We start from the raw sequence: 23,842 nt of genomic DNA, 5'->3' as shown, positions 1-23,842 counted from the left end.
AAGCAAGTACTTACAATCACAAAAGGGAGGCTCTACTAAAGAATAAAACCAATCATTTCTTTTTGCCTTTTGTGATAGTTAATTTTGTGTGTCAGTTTGGCCATTGATGCCATTTAACTGGTTAAACATTTGTCTGTCTCCAGAAGAGATTAGTATTGAATTGGAGATTGCTCTGCCTTGATGTGAGCGGACATCATCTAATCAGTTAAGGGCCCATATAGAACTGCCAGAGCTAAGACATCCATATTCTAACTTTGGACTAGGACACCATTGTGTTCCTGGTTGCTGCAATTTTACCCCAACAGCTTTCCCAGCAGTGGATTGTGGGTGGGATTTGGCCTCCATAATTGTGTGAGCCAATATCTTATAGTAAATCTCATTCTAGATCTATATCCTATTGGCTCTATAGGGAATCTCCATATACCTTCTTGCTATTTATACTACTATGAGCTTTACTGATAGGTTACTGAAATACTGTTTCTGCTCATACCCAAGCAACTTCTCCCTCCTAATAGAACTCAAAGAAAGATATATTTTGCTTGGGAAATCTGGCTCCTCTCTCTGATCCCAAGGATGAATCTTAACTAATATAAGCCAGTAGTTCTCAACTGGAGTACTTTGCAAGTCCTGGAGGGCTTTTAAAGTTATCTTTAGGAGACAGCAGAGGCAGTATGCAAGGGCCAACCAGAAATGCTAAGTATCTTCTGACACACCAAATAACAATCCTTCATAATCCTACAATGTTCCCATTGAGTGTTCATATGGTTGGAAACCTGAGCCTAGAATTTATTTTTCACATGAATCCCAAGAATCTTTTACATGGGTGTTAACAAGCACTGAATCTTCCAAAATTGTTGTCTAAATCACTTCCTTCATACTTGCAAAGTGATTTCTTATACTGATTTTTGGAAATAATCTCATTTCTACATATTAAAAAACATTATACAAGGAGCCACTGTATCTGATATTCTAAGCCCATCTTGATAACGGACTCCTTTGAACATGGCATATGACATTAGTCCATGAAACATAAGGGAAATGTGCTGGGTGACTTTTGGGAAATCTTAACATTGAATAAAGATGTAGACTCCTTTCTGCTTAAGTTGTCAACACAGGATAATTAGAACTACATCAGAGAATTTGGGACAAGCCAGTACACTGAGGACAGAAAAGCAGAAATAGGCAAAGAAATCTGGGTTCCTGTTATTTTTGAGCCATAGAAATGATATCTTAGGACTTATTTCTAGATGCGGTTTCTTTAATGCAAGCCAATTCTGGTTATTTCTACTTGGAGCTGAAAGCAACCTGAAAATAGCCACCTTGGTTTTCATGTTAGAGATTAGAAACTTTCAAGATTCTAAATGTACCAAAGGTCTAAGGGGAGAAAATAAAATCCTTCAAACAAGATTTGCACATGCTGATACTGTTCATTATTTCATTATACCAGCCTTTCCAAATCTTGAATTTGCATTTTTAACCAGTGTTAGAGAATCGTGTATTTCCCTACTTGGGAAATATGGGAAACATGAACCACGTCATATTCCTGAAGCTAAATCTCAGGGCATCACCCCTCACAAACAAGAAATCAAGATGCTTTCTGTATTTATTAAAAAAAAAAAAAAAAAATCCAGAACGAGTAAGAGAACAATCATCAAGGATGTAGGTGCCAGACACAAGGCAGAGGTAGCTAGAAAAGTATGCCGTAGGGAAGTTAAGAGTCTAGCTTCATTCCTGCCTTGTTTTAATAGCTGTACCTAATATAAATAGCTAAGTTTTCCATTGTTCTAGATTCCTCTGCCCCATCTACAAACATGGCACAGCCAGCTTGACTTGTAAGGCCTCAGCTGAAGGACCCCATGTACACACAGGCCAATACAGCAGTACTAGGCTAACTAGAAGGATCTATCTCATCCCCATGTCGTCTCATTTCAAGTCTACGGATGACTACCTTAATTGTTGTGTGCGAGATGTTTTCACCCCTTGACACTTCAGCATAAAATAGTTAAATCTTTATAATGATCAATTCATCCTACCTCCTTTTACATGCAGCTGAAAAATGACAGGCTAGGGACATAGAACATTGTGAACTTTATACTGTTAGAATCACCGTCCATTAAATGATCACTAGCTAATGGTCACTAAATTTACAAATTAAGGAAATTATATATAGAATACTGCAAAAACACAGTAAAAAGACTGAAGTTTGCCCATTTCTGCTCAGGAAGTCTGTCCGCTCCTAAGCTTCATGTTGTCCTTCTGGCTTCAAAATTTCTGCTATTACTGTTTTTCCTCCTTTTGATCTTCCTTTTGTTCCCCAGTGCCAGAACTTCCAGAGCCTTCTCGCTCAGATGCCATCTGTTAAGAAAACATTTGAAAGCCACTCAGATTTAATGTTAGGGCTAACCATTTGCTCTTTGTTGCACTCCAAGATGAGGGACCCACATATTCTTCATCATTCATATATATTCCACTCCCCCTCCCCGCTTTCTACCCTGCTTCTGGATTCCTTCCCTTTGACACTACCCCCAATGTCAAAATAGAGTCGAGACGGCAGGAGAATATCTCCAACTCTAATCTCACTTTCAATTCCACAAATGGCTATGGAGGGAGCCACCAGTAACGGTCAGAAAGAATAGTTCCATCAAGATCAAGTTAGGATCAAAATCCACTTCAGCCCTTGTACCTTTTTGTATGCCATTTCGAAGAGCTTCAATGATGCCTGCTGAAGAGAAGATGCTGCCTGTCTAATGTTTTCTCCTGTTTCACTGTCTTTTCTAGCCAGGAGCTCCCTCATTTTGGAAATCTCTTCTTTCAGCTTGTTGCACTTAAAAAAAGAAAAAAATCTTTACTTTTCCAGGTCTCCTGTACCATTACAAGTAGAAGTACTATTTAGAAACATTTTAAAATAATTAAACCCCTATCAAAATCCACAGAAAAATAAACTTCACTGCCTTTGGTAAAAATGTGTCCAACCTCTTGAGTTACTTTAAAATAGAACTCACCTCATCAGCAGGTAATTGGTCCTTGAATTCTTCCATCTTGGTTTCTGTGTCGTGAATGATTCCTTCAGCCATATTAACTGCTTCAACTCGTTCCTTAGATAAATTAGAAGTTTAAACGAAGACTTTCCAATCAACCAAAGTTTGCTGAATGTCTATACTCAGTAAGACAATAAGCTATATGCTGCATACAGTTACAGAGTAAAAATAGAGTAAGGGAGAAATCAGAGCGGCTTTAGTCTGGGATGGCTTTGAGAGATTTGGGCTAGATTTTCTAACATCAGAATTGTGATGGAGAACAGAAGAAATAATAAAGGCACTGCACACATAAGGTATAAGCAACAGGGAAGGAAGAATAGATTGATCTTAGGTTTTCTCTTACCCACAACCTATGACATGTCCAAACTCTCCCACTTTCTTGTTCAAGTGATTCTCCTGCCTGAGCCTCCCAAGTAGCTGGGACTACAGGTGTGCACTACCATGCCCGGCTAATTTTTTTGTATTTTTAGTAAAGATGGAGTTTCACCATGTTGGTCAGGCTGATCTTGAACTCCTGACTTCAGTCAGCCCACCTTGGCCTCCCAAAGTGCTGGGATTATAGGAGTGAGACACCGCGCCCAGCCCCAAACTCTCAAGACCGAGCTTTACTAAGATTAAAGTTCAGAAGACAAAAAGTAATCACCTTCTTTCGCCGGTCTTCCTCAGCATATTTCTCTGCATTTTTAACCATATTTTCAATATCATCTTTGCTTAACCCACCAGAAGACTGGATTACAACTGTAGTAAAAAGAAGGCATTTCATTAATTCCCAGGTAAAGGTATATGCCTCTTCTTCCTCCATTGCATTAAGAGTACTTCAGCTCATAGCAGCCAATCTTGATACAAATTATGAAAAGGAGAAATAACTTTATAGTCCTATAAAGCAAAATGAAACCAAGGACCCAATACATACACAAACACCAACTGGCCTGTTTGCCCATGAAAACTTCAGCAATCCACAGGCTCAGTGCCTGTTTGGGGGGAATAAACACTACACTTCTACAAGTGAATCTGACAACTGAGGGGCAAAGAGGACTCATCATCCTAAGAGGGTCTCTTCCCAAGACCTCCCTCACCTCACTCTTAGGGTCTGATAAAGTGACTTACTCTGCTGCTCACGTCCTGTGCCTTTATCTTTAGCAGAAACATGTACGATCCCATTGGCATCAATGTCAAATGTAACTTCAATCTGAGGAACTCCTCGAGGGGCTGGTGGAATTCCAATCTAAAATAAATAAATCCAGAGTAAGGTCCTCTTACAGAGGGGTCCAGTGCTATTATTTTCAAATCTATATGGTTTTATAGTAAACAAGTCACTTGGTTCCTGGGAAAAACAAGTGATTTAATGTACAAAAACACAGAGTTTATAAGCAACAGTAGTAGTTTGCTGCCTGAAATCAACCGGTTTTATACCAGTGAAATTTAGCTATAGCAAGTAACTATAATGGCTGTATGTACCTGTGGACACACTAAATGACAGACAGCAAACCTCCCTGCTATTATTCACCTCATCAATAACCAATAAGCAATGCTGATCAGAAACCAGTAACAATATCAAGTATCTTTTAAATGAGTAGTCAGGAGTTTATGTCTGAGGAAATTCCTAAGGCACAAGGAAAAAGCAAGGCTTTCAGGTAAAAACTGATGCCATGGGTATCCAGTTGCACAAAGTGTCTGCATCCCCTCTTCTCAAGACTACTCAGTATGTATGTGTATGCCAGCGGTTTATACTAATATTTTTATGGCTTAGGATATTATCTCACTTTACAGTGAAGGAGCCATAGTAGTCAGGATTCACAATACCTACCAAAGTAAACTGTCCAAGGAGTTTGTTGTCTCCAGCCATCTCTCTCTCACCCTGACACACTTTAATTTCCACTTGCGTCTGACCATCAGCGGCAGTAGAGAATACCTAGGGAAAAAGAAAACCTCCTGGGTTGGCAATCTGATTAACCTATTCCCTTTCTATAGAAAAGATGAAAGCCAAAGGTTCACAATCCAAGATTGGAAGGCTCCTAATTCACAGTATGTTCAGAACAAAGGCTGATGTCTTTATAGGGAATAAGACTAGGAATAGTACAGCAAATGGGCATACAATAGCAATTGTTTCAGCTAAGAAAATGCATCTCCTAAGATGCAGCAATAGGAGAGAAGGCCTCAAAAAAGGAACTAAAATGTTGAAACATGCTCATCTGGGGAAACGGGATCAGAGAAAGAAGATGTATTGTGCTCAGTCACAGAGAGTCACCACATACTTTTCTTCAGAATGATGTGTTGACAAATACATCACTGCACAAATATACCAACAGCCATAGTTTTATGGAAAAACATCCACAAGATTAGGGAAGTCAGGAAATAATATATATACATATTTTTTGAGACAAGGCCTCACTTCATACTGTCACCCAGGCTGGAGTGCAGTGGCATGACCTCAGCTCATTGGAGTCTCTGCCTCCCATGCTCAAGTGATCCACCCACCTCAGCCTCCTGAGTAGCTGGGACTACAGGTACACAGCACCATGCCTGGCTAATTTAACTTTTTGGAGAGAGGGAGTTTCACCATGTTACCCAGGCTGGTCTCAAACTCCTGAGCTCAGGCGATCCTCTCGCCACAGCCTTCCAAAGTGCTGGGATTACAGGTGTGAGCCACGACGCCCAGCCAGAAATAATTCCTACTTCAAGAACAAGCCATGTCCAAATAGCCCTGCTTGGATATCTCGGCACCCCCATACCACCCCCTTCATTCACTCATAAGAACACTCCCCTAAGTCTGGTCCAGACTATCCTTTTTACCGTCTTTGAGAACAGAAGACTACAGGGAATTCAGTCTCAAATGACTGAGATCCCTTTCAACAAATTATGTTAATCCTGTGGAGGAGACTACTGATGTCCTTCCTATAAACATCACTACCAGCTAACACGTAAGAACTTTTCTGGTAGCAAAAAAAAAAAACAAAACAAACAAACAAAAAAAAACCACATAGGATTCTCACCACCCACAGTTAACTATTTACTATTCTAAACAGCGAAACGAAAAACTGAAGTTTTCTAGAAAAAACTCATGAAAGTGGCTGCAATCACATCCGTCATAGAACCTAAAACCCATGTGACAAGGTAGGAAGTGACAGCTCTTACCTGGCTCTTCTTGGTTGGAATAGTGGTATTCCTATTAATAAGTTTGGTAAAGACACCTCCTAGAGTTTCAATACCAAGAGACAGGGGAGTGACATCAAGGAGCAGCACATCTGTGACATCACCGGCCAACACACCTCCCTGAATGGCAGCTCCAATGGCCACAGCCTCATCAGGATTGACGGCTTTACTTGGGGCTCTGCCAAAAAGATCCTGCACAGTCTGCTGAACCTGAGCATCAAGGAAAAAGAACCTGTCAGCCCACACTTGGGAACTACCTGAGCAGAACAAAAGACAGCACACGTGTCCTTCGGTCCCAGCCAAATCTCAAGACAGGCTAACTCAAATCTAAGAATGTTTATTCAAATGACCATTTCATAGTTGGGTTCCTGCTAATGATCTCGTAACATTCATACACTTTATACTTACAGGAGTATCTCCTTCATGACCCTTGTAAATCTGGGAAGGATTCTCCTAAGTTTTATTATCTGGTTTCCCATGTAACAGATTAAATCATTTGAAACAGAGGATGTAAGGCAAGGGGACTTAGAAGTCCACATCTTCTTGTATATTATCAACTAAAGACCAAATTATCATACGCAGCTGTAGTAATAATTTGCATTGTTAACGTGGGGCATGTTCTTCCCTTGTATTTATTAGTGATAAAGTTCCATTTGAATAGTATTGAGGATAATTTCTTTTTTTATTTTTCTTTTTGAGACGGAGTCTCACTCTGTGGCTCAGGCTGGAGTGCAGTGGCACTATCTCGGCTCACTGCCAGCTCCGCCTCCTGGGTTCACGCCATTCTCCTGCCTCAGCCTCCCAAGTAGCTGGGACTATAGGCGCCCACCACCATGCCCAGCTAATATTTTGTATTTTTAGTAGAGATGGGGTTTCACCGTGTTAGCCAGGATGGTCTAGATCTCCTGACCTTGTGATCCGCCCACCTTGGCTTCCCAAAATGCTGGGATTATAGGCATGAGCCACTGCGCCTGGCCTCGGGGATCATTTACAGAGGCATCCACCTGGTCCAGGGCCTTTTTTGTTTCCAGGTTCATTTTTTTTTTTTTTTGCGTATTTCCTTAAGGTCATGTATTTCAATGGAAAAATTAAGAAAAAAACAAGGTCACTATCTTAGGCCCAAGATAATCCTATTTAGGCTACCAAGAAGAACTGCATCTTCAACAGGTTTGTGCTCAGTCATTATTTTTCCACATATGTTCTTTCAGAATGATGTGTTGAATAAAATACATCATCGCACAAATCTTTGTCGAAGAGATGCACTATGCTGCAAAGACACATGTACAAAGGCGGTGGCTGGGGTGGGGGGAGCGTTATTAACAAGGTGTTTTTTTTTTTTTTTTTTGAGACGGAGTCTTGCTCTGTCACCCAGGCTGGAGTGCAGTGGCCAGATCTCGGCTCACTGCAAGCTCCGCCTCCCGGGTTCACGCCATTCTCCTGCCTCAGCCTCCCAAGTAGCTGGGACTACAGGCGCCCGCCACCTCGCCCGGCTTTTTGTATTTTTTAGTAGAGACGGGGTTTCACAGTGTTAGCCAGGATGGTCTCGATCTCCTGACCTCGTGATCCGCCCGTCTCGGCCTCCCAAAGTGCTGGGATTACAGGCTTGAGCCACCGCGCCCGGCCTATTACCAAGGTTTTATGCTGTCTCTGACCTCAAACGTTGTTTCAATCCTAAAAATTCTATGACTGAGTTCGGGATCCTCCCTGCTACTGCCCCTAAAGAAATTCTGCCCCTCCTAATTTTTCACATATATATATCTATCTATATCTATGTTTTTGGAGACAGAGTCTTGCTCTGTCGCCCAGGTTGGAGTGCAGTGGCGCGATCTCGGCTCACTGTATTTTCTTTTTGAGACAGGGTCACACTCTTGCCTGGGCTGAGTGCAGTGGCACAATCATGGTTCACTGCAGCCCCAAACTCACTCAAGTGACTGACCTTAGGGCTCAGGTGATTCTCCCAAGTAGCTGGGATTACAGGTATGTACCACCATGCCCAGCTAATTTTTTGTATTTTTGTACAAAGGAGATTTTGCCATGTTGCTCAGGCTGGCCTGAAACTCTTGCAGACTCATGTGATCTGCCCACCTCAGCCTCCCGAAGTGTTGGGATTATAGACGTGAGCCACCATGCCCGGCCTATTCTTCAATTTTAACAAAACAAACAGAAAAGAATTCTTTAGTGAGGATATAATCTCATCTCCCTTTTAGGTCACCCCAGCAGAACAGGCCATATATTCATGGCACCTGTCCCAAGTATACACTATGTGCCAGTCCCCTCTCTCCATGACAGAATTCCATGGATCCATACCTTGGGCATCCTAGTCATGCCACCCACAAGAATCACTTCTCCTATGTCACTCTTGCTGACTTCTGCATCTTGCATAGCTTTTTGGCATGGAGCGATAGTCCTCCTGATTAGATCAGTGACAATCCCTTCAAATTGAGCACGGGTCAACTTCATATTCAAATGCTTGGGTCCAGAAGAATCCATTGTAAGATAGGGCAAATTGATGTCAGTCTGCAAAGGAAATGTTTAATTGCATGTCAGTGAGCAGGCCAAATGACGGTTACATTTATTATTTCAACTAAGATATGACCATGCCCTAGGACAGAAGACTTGGAAAACCACAGGGAGGGTGAGACCTAATTTAAATGAATAGTCACCAAGAATACTTTTTTTTTTTTTTGAGACAGAGTCTCACTCTATTGCCAGGCTGGAGTACAGTGGCATGATCTTGGCTCACTGCATCTTCCGCCTCCCAGGTTCAAGCAATTCTCCTGCCTCAGCCTTCCAAGTAGCTGGGACTACAGGCATGTGCCACCATGCCCGGCTAATTTTTGCATTTTTAGTAGAGATGGCGTTTCACCATGTTGGCCAGGATGGTCTCAATCTCTTGACCTCGTGATCCACCTGCCTTGGCCTCCCAAAGTGCTGGGATTACAGGTGTGAGCCACCACGCCCGGCCAAGAATAGTTACTCTTTAAGATGCAATGTTTTATCTCCCCAGAGATAAACACTATAGAATCTGTTTTAATGAAGTTTATAGTTATTAACAAGAATGCAGCAGATAAGCAGGAAAAAAATCCCCATTCAAGAGATAAAGAGCTATTCTGCCACTAAACACTCATTAGAACCACATTACTGATGTTTTCCTTCACCAAGTTTTAAAAATATCCCATGTAGGTGAAATGTCAAAGTTATTTTCTGAACCAAGTAACATGCCATCAACCCTGGGCTCTCTTAAGTTCCAGGACATTTACAAGTGGTACGAAAGCTACAGACACACTCTCATTAATGTATGAGGACTGACTTGTATGGCCATCACATCCATGGACAGCAGCTGACAGTCACACCATGTAACATCCAGTATTTAATAAATCCCAAATCCCAGTACAACATAGGATCTTACAATGTGTAACTAAGAAGAGAGTGAGATCTTAACCATCTTTCTTTAGAAGAAAGTATCCTAGACATTTCAATACTTAATAGAATTAACAGAGTTAACGCACCATCTGTAGAATAGTGTTATCTAAATATTATTGACAATTTCTTATTTTACAAAATGTTGATTAACCAAATCAGAATACACAATTATCTAAATCAATGCTATCCAGTAGAATTTTCTGAGACAATGAAAATGCTACTTATGTTGCTCAATTCAGCAACCACTAACAACATGACTACTGAGCACCTGAAATAAGACTAGGGTAACTAAGAAATCTAATTTTAAATGTTATTTAATTTTAATTAATTCAAAACCCACATTTGGCTATTATAGTAGCACAACTCTAAACACTAAAAGCTAATGGCAACCTGAAAATCTTCAGCACTAACTCTCAACTCTCTACAATGTGTCCAACATCCATCACAATGTTCTCTCCTTACCTCCTCTCTCAAACCCAACCACTTATGTCTCACACTCTCTTATCCAAGTCCTTTCTCAACACATGGTTACCAACACCCTCCCCACACCCACTCAGGCTGCCTTCTGCCCTTAACAATTCTCCACTCTACTCCAGCCAAAGGGCTTTTCACAAATCGACGCATGACCATGTTACTATCCTCAACTCCTCTGGGGTTTGTATTTACTTATCTTGGGAGAGACGCCAAATCCCAAATCTATAAAGTCTCTTCTAGTCCAAGGGTGTCCAATCTTTTGGCTTCCTTGGGCCACACATAAAATACATTAACACTAACAATAGCTGATGAGCTTAAAACAAAAAGCAAAACTCTCAATATTTTAAGAAAGTTTACAAATTTGTATTGGGCCGCATTCAAAGCCATCCTGGGCTGCAGGTTGGACAAGCCTGCTCTAACCTCATTTTCCATGCCCACCAACACCCGACCCCAATCTTCACTCTGCCCTTTTGGCCACTCTGGCCCTTTCTCAGGTCTTCACCTGAGAGCCTTACACTTAACCCATTTACACGTGCCCATTTATCTTTTTCTGATAAACTCATCTCTCAAATGCTATTCCTTTTTTTTTTTTTTTTTTTTTTTGAGACAGAGTCTCGCTCTGTCGCCCAGGGTGGAGTGCAGTGGCCCCATCTCAGCTCACCGCAAGCTCCGCCTCCCGGGTTTACACCATTCTCCTGCCTCAGCCTCCCGAGTAGCTGGGACTACAGGTGCCTGCCACCTCGCCCGGCTAGTTTTTTGTATTTTTTAGTAGAGACGGGGTTTCACTGTGTTAGCCAGGATGGTCTTGATCTCCTGACCTCGTGATCTGCCTGTCTAGGCCTCCCAAAGTGCTGGGATTACAGGCTTGAGCCACCGCGCCCAGCCTCAAATGCTATTCTTGCTATGCTGAACACCTCTCTCAGGTACCTTCTTAGATTCTTTTTATTATTTTTATTTTTTGAGACACAGTCTCATTCAGTTGCCCAGGCTGTACTGCCATCTGGGCTCACCGCCACCTCTGCCTCCTGGGTTCAAGCGATTCTCCTGCCTCAGCCTACTGAGTAGCTGGGATTACAGGCGCCCGCCACCACGCTTTGCTAATTTTTGTATTTTTAGTAGAGACAGGGATTCGCCATGTTGGCAAGGCTAGTTTTGAACTCCTGACCTCAAGTGATTCATTCGCCTTGGCCTCCCAAAGTGCTGAGATTACAGACGTGAGCCACTGCACCCTGGCCCTTCTTAGATTATTTTTAAGAGACCTGCTCTGTCGCCCAGGTTGGGGTGCAGTGGCACAATCACAGCTCACTGCAGCCTCAAACACTTGGGCTCAAAGGATTCTTGTGCCTCAGTCTCCTGAGTAGCTGGGACTACAGGCATGCACCTGTGGTGAAGTGCACCACGCCCAGCTAGTTTTGTAGAGATGGGGTTCTCACTATTTTGCCCAGGCTAGTCCCCAACTCCTGAGCTCAAGTGATACTCCTGGCCCTGGCCACCCAAAGTACGGCCCCTTCTTAAATTATAAATATAATTGCCTTTTTACCACTTGTTACATTAATAGTAACTTACATTTAAGAGTATTCACAATTTCCTATGTTTTCCTAAGCGTGTAATATTTATGAACTTGGTAATGCTCAGAACTCTTAGGGGAAGAGTAAAGTACCAGTATTATCCTTATTTTGTAGATAAGTAACAGTAATGTTAATTCATCCAAGATCACCAATTAATAAGCCACACAATGGGGACTCGAACCCCAGCAGAATGCCTGCAGAACCACCCTTAACCTTTACTTTGTATCACTTCTAGTTTAACATTTACTAATCTGTTCTAATTAATGTCCAGCTTTCCAAACCACAATATAATCTGCATGAGGGTAATAAACGCTAAGAATTCATTCTATACATTTAAAATCACCTATGCAAAACAATGTATAAGGATGCTCAATACATCTTGCTATAATAAACGCTGGAAAACAATCAAAATGTCTATCAATAGCATGCAGCCACACTAATTAAAACCAACCAATCTCTTCCAACACTCTGCATCCCCTACCCCAAATATAAAATCTTTGGGAAGAATTACAAACTATCTTCTGGCAGTGCCACATATTTCAACTTCAACCTTAACCAACATTGCAATGTTCTGCCACTCCATGATAGCAGGGGCAAAGTAACATCAGCAAGACCATGCATGCGTATGTATAACTATGTCATTCCTCACAGCCACTTAAAAAAACAAAATCCAGGTTTGACTGAATGTTCATTAGCAGCAACCACTTTACCAACACAATGACAATCATCATAAATACCTCTTCCCTTGTGGGTGATCAAAATAAAGGTATCACAGCTCTGCTCTTCCTACTGTCACCCAAGACACCGGAAAGAGATCTGCTGCTTTCTGTCTTTATGGGTCTCTAACACAGATCTAACATGGTTTATACAATTCTACTCTTGGTGGTGAAGTGAAGTTTCACCTCTCAGAACGGGAGCTAATCAAGCTGACAAACAAACTGAGTAAATCTGATGCTCACAGACGGAAACTTGAACAAGCTTCAGCTCATTTTCTAGACTGGTGGTTCAAATTATTGTCATTTTTTGAGACAGGGTCTCATCTGTCACCCAGGCTGGAATGAAATGGTGTGATCACGGCTCACTGCAGCCTCAACCTCCTGGGCTCAAGCAATCCTCTTACCTTAGCCTCTGGAGTGGCTGAGACTACAGCTGTGTAGACTATGACCAGGTAATTTTTCAAATTATTTATTAAGTGAGAGACAATTAGCCAGGCTCAGTGGCTCATGCCCGTAATCCCAGCACTTTGGGAGGCCGAGGCAGGTTAATCACCTGAGGTCAGGAGTCCAAGGACCAACCTGACCAACATGGCAAAACCCTGTCTATACTAAAAATACAAAAATTAGCCAGGCATGGTGGTGCACACCTGTAATCCCAGCTACTCGGGAGGCTGAGGCAGGAGAAATCGCTTGAACCCAGGAAGCAGAGATTGTGCTGAGCCGAGATCGCTGCACCATTGCACTCCAGCCTGGGCAATAGGAGCAAAACTCCATCTCAAAAAAAAAAAAAAAAAAAAAAGACATGCAGGGACTCTCCAATTCACAAGGAGAGGTTATTTAATACTGTCAGTTAAGAGAGCAGTTTCTCCAAGTTAGTAATTCTAGTTTTAAACACTGCCAGAGCAGGTTTTCAAATAAATGTGTTTAACTGAAAAGCAAACAAGTATACCCAGCATCATTCACATATTATTTAGCTCCAGTATATGTACCTGATTTGGGTGGTTAAAAAAATTTCAGCTCATAAAGAAACTGAACACCTTACTGTTCCTGTGCTCACGACAAAGGTCTCTAGAAATCAGAAAATTGAAAAAACAAACGAAAAAACTCAACTGACATTAGGCCAATTAGAAAATACTATTTAAATAAACTCTGGCTGAAAATACCCATCAAGACCGCTCAAATCTTTCGTGTCTCACCTGCACAGATGAGGAGAGTTCACATTTAGCCTTTTCAGCAGCTTCCCGTACCCTCTGAAGTGCCATGTTGTCTTTAGTCAAATCAACCCCTGTCTATAAAGTGAAGACATTGAACACCAGCATTAGTGAGGTAATAAATTTAAACTGCAGTAATAAGGTGGAACACCACAAAATGGAATCATAACCTTTATATACAAGATGATTACTTTTTATTACCCTTAATGTGTGGGGAAAAAATATTCTGAAAAAAGTATCTGTGTCTAGAATAAGGGGGTTGAACTGAACTCGTAAACAAAGCAAAGAGCAATCTGAACAAACAAATTCTCAATATCCTAACATCTACACATTAACCACATTGGTAACTCACCTCTCTCTTGAACTCCTTCACAATGTGCCGTAGCAAGGCCTGGTCAAAGTCTTCCCCACCTAAGAAGGTGTCCCCATTTGTGGATTTCACCTCAAATACTCCTTTCTGAATTTCCAGGATAGAAATATCAAAAGTTCCACCACCTAAATCATATACAGCAATGCTGTAAATGATTTGTGAAAGAAAGAAAGAAATCCTTAAGGAACAAAACCTATCACCAGAATATAAATTTCAATAACCAAATACAGATAATCTAAGCTTTTCCCTGAGGAATATACTAGTTAAATTACCATGGCCCAAAAGAAAACAAAGGAATGGTTTTGAAATAAAAAAAAAAAAGATCATACAGACTTAAAATCAGTAAAAGCACTATTTAAATAAAAGGCTCAATCACTAAGAAATCAAGTGACACTTTAGTTTCACACATCCAGGTAAGAAATTTATAGCATAAACTTACACTTTGTCTTCTGATTTGTCTAGACCATAGGCAAGAGCAGCAGCTGTGGGCTCATTAATCACCCGAAGCACATTCAGTCCAGATATCTGGCCAGCATCTTTAGTGGCCTAGAGAAAACAAAGAGAAAAGCATTTTTGTACCTTTCCATCCCAGGCACGTTACTTTTTGTGAATAAGAATGCTAATCGACCTTACCTGTCTCTGCGAGTCATTGAAATAAGCTGGGACTGTGATCACAGCATTTTTTGCTGTGTGCCCCAAGTAATTTTCTGGAAAAGAATGAAATTCAATCATGGAATTCTGTCAGAACAGAATTATTAACATAGCCCAACAACCTGTGTCATCCTTTTGGAGCCACAGACAATATTCATCAGTCTTTTGACAAGTGACCTAATATGTCTTTGCAGGAAAACACCCCAAGTAAATATACTGGTTAAAAACCCAAGATCGGGCCGGACATGGTGGCTCACATCTGTAATCCCAGCATTTTGGGAGGCTGAGGCGGGCGATCACCTGAGGTTGAGAGTTTGAGACCAGCCTGACCAATATGGAGAAACCCCATCTCTACTAAAAATACAAAATTAGCCGGGTGTGGTGGCACATGCCTGTAATCTCAGCTACTCGGGAGGCTGAGGCAGGAGAATTGCTTGAACTCGGGAGGGGGAGGTTGCAGTAAGACAAGATCGCGCCATTGCACTCTAGCTTGGGCAACAGAGCGAGACTGTCTCAAAAAAAACCACAACAAAAACCCAACAAACCCAAGACTGGCTGGCTGGGCACGGTGGCTCATGCCTGTAATCCCAGCACTTTGGGCCCTGTCTCTTTACTAAAAATACAAAAGTGGCTAGGCATGATAGCACATGCCTGTAATCCCAGCTACGCCAGGTGGAAGGCAGGAGAATCGCTTGAACCCGGGAGGTGGAGGCTTTGGTGAGCCGAGTTCACGCCACTGCACTCCAGCCTGGACAACAAGAGCAAAACTCCGTCTAAAAAAAAAAACAAAACAAAAAACCAAAACCCAAAACCCAAAACCCCTAGGATCAGTCTTTCAACATTTTAGTGAAGGTTCACTAAACTACAATGACCTTTAGACTTATAACAGCCACTTCAAATAAGAAGTTCTAATTTATACCTAACAGGGACAAAAGCTTAATGTGTAGTCTTGTGGCTTTCAATATAGATAGAACATACCCCCTACTGGAAAAAAAGAAACAAGCCAGCCACCATTAGTGAGATTTGAAGATAAATTCATCTGCAGGGAAAGCATGAAGTGTAACACAGTTTTGCCATTCCTAGGTTTTCTATACAAAAGGGACCACAGATTCATCTACAGGATGCTGGGGCACAGGGTGCTAGTGATCTCACAGGAATCATTCTGTTCTTAGAACTTTCCCAGATGTGAACTAAACCCACTCAACTCACCTGCAGTCTCTTTCATCTTCATCAACACAAATGCTCCAATCTGACTTGGAGAATACAGCTTCCCATGAGCCTCAACCCAGGCATCACCATTGGAGGCACGGACAATTTTAAAGGGAACATTTTTACTGTAAGAACAAAAATTCTATTAGAGAAAACTAGCCTGAACAACCTCATATGACAAAATTACCACACACCATGAACATCCATCTTCCACCCCAAGAGACTCATTCATGGCCAATAAATGACAGTTTGTGAAATTTTTCAGAAAGCAATCACTAACGTGGTTTATGAGGATTACACGGCAAAATGAAATGAAGTAAATAAATAAAAAGAAAGCAATCATTAACGTAGAAAAACATCACAATGAAACCTCAACATTTTTTACTTAGCACCCCAGGCAGAAGATTTTTGCAGCCACTTTACAATAATTTGACGATGAAACCGTTATTGTATGATCCAGCAATTCTACTATTTAAGAGAAATGGAAACATTTATGTCCACACAAAAACTTGTACACAAATGTTTAAGGCAGCATTATTTCTAATAGCCAAAAAGCAGAAACAGCTCAAATGTCCATCACTTGACAAACGGATAAACAAAATGTGCTATATGTCCATACAGTATAGTATTATTTGGCCATAAAAAGGAATGCAGTACTGACACATGCTGCAACATGGATGAACCTTGAAAACAAGCTAAGTGAAAGAAGCCAGTCAGAGAAGTCCACGCGACTCCTTGCATACAGAATTCATATTCTACTCAAGCTCAATAAAGCTGTTTAAAGTTTTAAGTGTTTATATATAGAAAGACACACACATACACTCTCTTGCCTCGTTGGCCTACATGGTCTTAAACTCTTAGCCTCAAACAGTCCTTCTGCCTCTGCCTCCTAAAGTGCTAGGATTACAGACATGAGCCACTACTCCAGGCCTAAAAAATTTTGTATACAACAGGAAGCTCTACCTATGCTTCTAGTGCTTTTTTTTTTTTCAGACAGGGTTTCGTTGCTATTACTCAGACTGGAGTGCAATGGCATGGTCTTGGCTCACTGGAACTGCCGTCCCCCAACGCTCGAGCCTCACTAATAGCTGGGACTACAGGCACGCACCACCGAGCTCAGCTCGTTTTGTATTTTTTGCAGAGGCAGCTTTTCCCCAAGTCTCGAACTCCTGAGCTCACCTCAGCCTCCCAAAGTGTTAGGATTACAGGTGTGAGCCACCCCATCTAGCCTCTAGTATGTCTATTTTAGAAAAAAGTAGGCTGGGCATGGTGGCTCACGCCTGTCATTCCAATACTTAGGGAGGCTGGGGTGGGAGGGTCAGTTGAGTCCAGAATTTCAACACCAACTTGGGCAACATAGTGAGACGCGTCTCTATTTTGGGGGGCGGGGGGTTAGAAAAAAAGAAAAATCAAGTTTTTTTCTGTACTGGATCAACACATGATAGAACCTGTGCCATTTCTGCCGTATGTATTCAACACTGAACTATGTGGTTTAGGAATGCTTTGTAAATTTTCATATATCATGTCAATACATAACAAAGACCTAATCTGTAAAGACAAAAATGATTTTTTTTGAGCAGCCCAGGCTAGAGTGCAATGGCAGTGATCTCAGCTCACCGCAACCACTCCTGGGTTCATGCGATTCTCCCATCTCAGCCTCCCGAGTAGCTGGGATTACAGGCACCCACCATCATGCCCAGCTAATTTTTGTATTTTAGTAGAGACAGGGTTTCACCATGTTGGCCAGGCTGGTCTTGAACTCCTGATCCCAAGTGATCCGTCCACCTTGGCCTCCCAAAGCGCTAGGATTACAGGCATGAGCCACTGCACCCGGCCAAAAATGAGTTTTTTAAAGAAATTACCCTTTTGGCAGTGGTATAGATTTCCCCTAGGGACAGTAAGTAAAACGACTAGGGTAAGGTGCTCCAGGGATCTTAATCAACATGCTGAGGCTCTTCTGTGTAGCCCTTGCAAGTAACTGCGCTTTTGCTACTACTCACATGTCTTTCTGTACTTCAGGATCATCATATCGCCGGCCAATAAGACGTTTGGTAGCATAAAATGTATTGTTTGGGTTGGTGACAGCCTGTCGCTTGGCCGGCATTCCGACAAGTCGCTCACCATCTGCTGTAAAGGCCACAACTGAAGGGGTGGTTCTGGCACCTTCGGCATTCTCCAGCACCTAAACTCCCAAAAGGTGACAGAGAATAAGTTTGTAGTTATCACTGGTATCTTTTTTGAGACAGAGTCTCACTCTGTCGCGAAGGCTGGAGTACAATGGCACAATCTTGGCTCACTGCAACCTCTGCATCCTGGGTTCCAGTGATTCTCCTGTCTCAGCCTCCCTAGTAGCTGGGACTATAGGCGTGCACCACCACGCCCAGCTAATTTTTTGTTATTTTTTAGTAGAGACGGGGTTTCACCATTTTGGCCAGGCTGGTCTTGAACTCCTGACCTCAGGCGATCGCCCGCCTCAGCCTCCCAAAGTGTTGGGATTACAGGCGTGAGCCACTGCGCCCAGCCTATCACTGGTATCTTTGCAGCAATCATTTAAGACACAAAAACAGCTCCCAAATTATGAAACAAATGTGCATGAACAATACTGGGCACGCTTTACTGCTGATAGTTAATGAACAGTAGATATTTAACATATCTTTAGTCTTTTACTTTCAAACTACCTTTTTTTTTTTTTTTTTTAGATGGAGTCTCGCTCTTGTCATCCAGGCTGGAGTGCAGTGGTGCGATCTCGGCTCACTGTAAACTCCGCCTCCTGGGTTCAAACTCTCCTGCCTCAGCCTCCCGAGTAGCTGGGATTACAGGTGCCTGCCACCATGCCCAACTAATTTTTTTTTGTACGTTTAGTAGAGATGGAGTTTCGCCAAGTTGGTCAGCTGCTCACCTCGGCCTCCCAAAATGTTGGGATTATAGGAGTGAGGTACCGCCTGGCTTTTTTTTTTTGAGACAGAGTCTCACCTGTCACCTAGGCTGGAGCGCAGTGGCACTGTCACAGCTCACTGCAGCCTTGACCTGCCAGGCTCAGCTGATCCTCCCACCTTAGCCTCCAGAGTAGCTGGGATCACAAGTGCATACCATTGTGCCTGGCTAATTTTTTGTAGCCCAGGTCTTCAAAAGTGTTTTGCTATGTTGCCCAGGGTGATCTTCAACTCTGACTCAAGTGACCTCCCAAAGTGTTGAGTCCCAAGTACGACTCAACAGGCTTGGCCCTGATTTACATTTTAAAAGCTGTTTTGGTTGCTTTTAAGACTCTTGATAGGTGAACCTTTGTAGTGCTGATAATTGTATGTATCTAACTTCCCAGAAAAGGATTTAAATGTGGTATAGAGGTAGGCTACTAATTTACTATTAAGAGGAGTGGGAATGGCTTGCACTGTTTGGTTACTCTGGTAACCACCAAAGTGCTGCATTTTCTAAACTGAACCAAAGTTGGAGGTGCAGAGACAGACTAGAAGTGGAGCTTCACATGTGAAGTAATGCATGTTGTTCACTGGAGCAGGCTATTCCTTTTGAAGCCTCCTTACTCTATATATTGAACTTTTATTCCTATTGGGTTCTTAGCAAGATTTAGAGCACTGGGAATTCTTGACTCTTGCTTCTTCCATTCATGGCCTCTTCTGCTCTCATGCTTCCTCTTTCCCCCATCTCCTCTTCTGAAATCACCTGAACTGTCTATGGTCTTCTTATCCCACTTGTTTGGCACCGAGATTATTCCTTCTCTTGGCCCTAATTTGTGCTTCTTAGCATTTTTCCTGTATGCCTGAAATCTGTGGCCAACCCCCCCAAAAATTTAGAAGTAGATATAATTCTCCACGTGGAAGTAACATTGGGTCCCAATATTGGGTATGAAAAACCTGATCTATAGTCTTTTCTTTTTGTCCCAACACTGGGTATGAAAAACCTGATCTATAGTCTTTTCTTTTGAGACAAAGTCTCGCTCTGTCACCCAGGCTGGAATACAGTGATGTGATCTTGGCTCACTGCAACCTCTGCCTCCTAGGTTCAAGTGATTCTCCTGCCTCAGTCTCCTGAGGAGCTGGGATTACAGGTGCTGGCCACCACGCCTGGCCTTTTTTTTTTTTTTTGAGATGGAGTCTCGCTCTGTCGCCAGGCTGGAATGCAGTGACACAATCTTGGCTCACTGCAACCTCCGCCTCCCGGGTTCAAGCGATTCTCCTGCCTCAGTCTCCTGAGTAGCTGGGACTACAGGTGTGTGTCACTATGCCCAGCTAATTTTTGTATTTTTAGTTGAGACAGGTTTCACTATGTTGGCCAGGATGGTCTCGATATCTTGACCTTGTGATCCACTGTGCCCGGCCAATTTTTTGTATTTTTAGTAGAGACGGGGTTTCACCATGTTGGCCAGGCTGGTCTTGAACTCAGGACCTCAGGTAATCCGCCCCCCTTGGCCTCCCATGGTGCTGGGACTGCAGGCGTGAGTCATTATGCCTGGCCAGCCTTGATCTATAGTCATGTTTTTGTTGTTTTAGTTAAAAGTAGTTTCAGGTCAGGCTCAGTAGTTCATGCCTGTAATCCCAACACTTTGGGAGGCCAAGGCGGGCGGATCACTTGAGTTCGAGACCAGCCTGGCCAACACAGTGGAACTGTCTCTACTAAAAATACAAAAAATTAGCCAGGAATGGTGGTTCACGCCTGCATTCCCAGCTATGTGGCCAAGGCAGGAGAACTGCATGAACCCAGGAGGCAGAGGTTGCAGTGAGCAGAGATCGTGCCACTGCACTCCACCCTGAGCTATAGAGACCATCTCCCCTCCACCAAAAAAAAGCAAATCAGGTTCTCAAATTCTTTAACTAAGGAAAAGACCACAGAATTCTGGATAGGTTCTGGATAGGGTACTAGTTACCAATCATGCTCACCTTTGCTTGTTTACCTTCCATAACTGCCACGCAGGAGTTGGTAGTACCCAAATCAATACCAACAACTGCCCCCTTGATTGCTTCTGATCTGTAAGACATTTAGAACAATGTCACAGCTATTGTTATCTTGATAGACCAAAATCACTTAAAGATAATATTTAATTGGAAAACAGTGGTATACTACATAATCTCTAATACAGATAAATTAGAGAAGAATAGTTAATCACAAATGTAGAAAACACTCCTATGAAGTTTAATACGTATTCCCTATCAAAGGAAATGAAATTATACTTACGCATAATCCCGCCTCGAAACAATTCTAAAAGCCTCATGACTAAGGCCATTCCAGCCATCCTAAAAAAGAAAAAAACTGACTCAGTCACCAACCAATGTGTATCCTGAGAGGAAAAAAAGAAAACTTGGGCTCATTTAGCATATAAAATACGTTAAGCTACTAAAACAGTAAATATTAAAGTTTCCCAAATAAGTAAGATAAAAAAAGGTAAATAAAAGATGACCTTAGAATCACATTACAATAGGATTTCTCAACCGTGGCGCTATTAATTTTGGGCCAAATCTTTGTTGTGGGGGCTGTTCTGTGCATTGTAGGATATACAGCAGCATCCCTGGCCTCTACACCCTAGAAACCAGTAAGAACCCCAGTAAGTTAGCGACAACCTAAAATATCCACAGACATTGCCAGATGTCCCCTGGGGGAAAACACTTCCCCTGACCTTGCCATGCAATTAGTTTAGAGAACTAGGATTACTAAGTCTTTTAAAAAGAAAAATTAAGTAGTGGCCTTCCACTAGGATAAAAGATCTTTATCACGATTTAACTTCAGGCTCCTTCCAAGCCTTCCTTAATGCCCATATACAATTCCTATTCTCCAAAGTATTTATCTTTTATTTTAGAAAACAAGTAACCACTCCATAGCTTTTTTTCCGCCCCCCGATCTGCTTTTTGTCCTTAAGTAACAAACGAGTACAATCTTACACCACCGATTTTGAGAAAATGTTGCTAAGCACAAAAACTGGAGTTTTATTTCCGACTCACGACTTTCTTATCTTACTTCACCTTATTAACGAGATCCTTACACATTCCGTATTCTGTAGAGAAGCCGAAAACAAAACTGGAAATAGCGGCTTTCCTAATAGACTGCATCCCTCACCCCCAAGGCCAAATCTTTCCATTCAGCCACAGAACGAGCCATCAGGACCACTACCTGGTAATTTTGAGATGATACTCTAGATCGCGAGGGGTGTGACTCAGCAGGGCCTAAGCCGGAGGCAAAACCTTCCGCAAAATCTTGAGCCGGCAGCGCTAGCTACGGAAGGTCCGTCACCTTCCTTGCCGCCTGACCTATCCCGGAGAATTCAAACCCTAAAGGGCGCGCGGCCTGCCGCACCGAGGCCCGAGGCCCGAGGCCGTGACCCCATTCGGGAAGGTCCGACAGTTCCTCACCTGGTGGCGGGCGGCCGTAGGGCCCCGGGAGGCTACGGCTCCCACGAGACGGGCTGCTGCAGCTCGGCTGGCGCTTATCATGGCGGATAGATAGAGGAGTACGAGGCAGCAAACAGGCGCTCAGGCGGCCGGGAGCTGCGCGGTGCGGTGGCGGCAGCGCTTCTGGAAACCTCCAACCACGTGGGGTGAGGGGCGGGGGTTGATCACTGCGGCCCAGAGGCCCGCTCTTCCGCTGAGGCGCCGCCCGCGCCGCCTGACCAGAGGATACTCGACTGCGGCTCCCGGAGCCAGGGCGTACAAGTAATATGCTCCGCAGCATGATGGTTGGAGAACGCCTGCCCTCCCGTCCCGGCTGCGGCGGCTCTGGGCCACAAAGAGTCCAGGGGAGGAAGAGGGGTATGAAGGCGGCACCTCGGACAGCCCTGGTCCTCAGCGACAGGAAAGACTCAAGGTCACACGGGATAAATTGCGAACCGATTACAGTCTTCTTGCGTCAGTTGCGCGGAAGGAGGAGCCTGTTGCGCCTGCGCAATAGGCATCCCGCTAAGAAGCTGGAGCGCATGTGCCCAGGGAGTGGCGAAAAACGTGGGTGGAGACTAACTACATCGCTCATTGGGTGCTTGAGCGCACGCCAGCGTTGCCTGGGGCGAGCCCGGGCGCGTGCACATCCCGCGGGCGTGAAAGTGTTCCCCCCTCTCGCTCTTGGAGGATGGCGCCATCTTGTCTTGTGGCTTTGTTAAGTGAGGACGTCAGTACTTTTGTTGCTTGGTGCCGCCCGTTGTTCACAACTTGAAATATACTTGGAATGCAGAGCTTAAACAATTTCGTGTTGCGTTTTATCACAGGGGTCTTGGGTTTCCAACTACAAAGCGTTTGGTTCACACATAACATTAGGCCAATTCGCCTGCACAAAGGGGAAAAAAAATAGCTGAGCTTGGCAGGGCGCGGTGCCTCACGCCTGTAATCCCAGCACTTTTGGGAGGCTGAGGCGGGCGGATCACGAGGTCAGGAGATCGAGACCATCTTGGCTAACACGGTGAAACCCTGTCTCTACTAAAAATGCCAAAAAAAATTAGCCGGGCGTCGTGGCGGGCGCCTGTAGTCCCAGCTACTCAGGAGGCTGAGGCAGGAGAATGGCGTGAACCCGGGAGGCGGAGCTTGCAGGAAAAAAAAAATAGCTGAGCTTCAGGCCCTTTCTCTCCCCACTGTGCTGGGCCTGACTTGAGACTCCTCTGGCCGTTTTCAAACCTTGTGTTGCTGGCAGGATGTCAACTACTACTCTACCCTGTGACCAGTTTTAGGTTTTTTTTTTTTTTTTTTTTGAGACAGTCTCGTTTTGTCGCCAGGCTGGAGTGCAGTGGCGCCATCTAGGCTCACTGCAACCTCTGACTCCCTGATTCAAGCGATTCTCCTGCCTCAGCCTCCCAAGTAGCTGGGATTCCAGGCGCGTGCCACCACGCCCAGCTAATTTTTATATTTTTGATAGAGACCAGGTTGCACCATATTGGCCAGGATGGTCTCGGTCTCCTGACCTTGTGATCTGCTCCCCTTGGCCTCCCAAAGTGCTGGCATTACAGGCGTGAGCCACCGCACCCAGCCCAGTTTTAGATTTTTAAGAAGAGAATTAATTGATTCAAAAGATATGTTCTGGCGTGCCTAACGTGTCAGTCACT

General features: G+C 43.4%; 1 protein-coding gene across 1 annotated transcript; it reads right to left on the bottom strand.

The window, feature by feature from the left end:
- Positions 1 to 1,340: 1,340 nt before the first annotated feature.
- On the bottom strand, positions 1,341 to 22,968 carry HSPA9 (heat shock 70kDa protein 9 (mortalin)). Its single transcript, XM_011997247.1, has 17 exons — positions 22,170 to 22,968; positions 21,001 to 21,059; positions 20,706 to 20,793; positions 17,814 to 17,995; positions 15,814 to 15,938; positions 14,587 to 14,660; positions 14,393 to 14,499; positions 13,936 to 14,098; positions 13,569 to 13,661; positions 8,499 to 8,708; positions 6,174 to 6,401; positions 4,846 to 4,950; positions 4,146 to 4,263; positions 3,682 to 3,776; positions 3,003 to 3,095; positions 2,684 to 2,824; positions 1,341 to 2,355 (listed from the first exon to the last, which is right to left on the bottom strand). The coding sequence occupies exons 1-17, from the start codon at positions 22,248 to 22,250 to the stop codon at positions 2,278 to 2,280; spliced, it is 2,040 nt and encodes a 679-aa protein (XP_011852637.1). The 5' UTR covers positions 22,251 to 22,968; the 3' UTR covers positions 1,341 to 2,277.
- Positions 22,969 to 23,842: the final 874 nt, after the last annotated feature.

The sequence above is a fragment of the Mandrillus leucophaeus genome, unplaced genomic scaffold (genome assembly GCF_000951045.1).
Source record: "Mandrillus leucophaeus isolate KB7577 unplaced genomic scaffold, Mleu.le_1.0 Scaffold534, whole genome shotgun sequence".
In the NCBI taxonomy this organism is placed as follows: domain Eukaryota; kingdom Metazoa; phylum Chordata; class Mammalia; order Primates; family Cercopithecidae; genus Mandrillus; species Mandrillus leucophaeus.
This window is presented reverse-complemented; position numbering and strand designations above follow the sequence as displayed.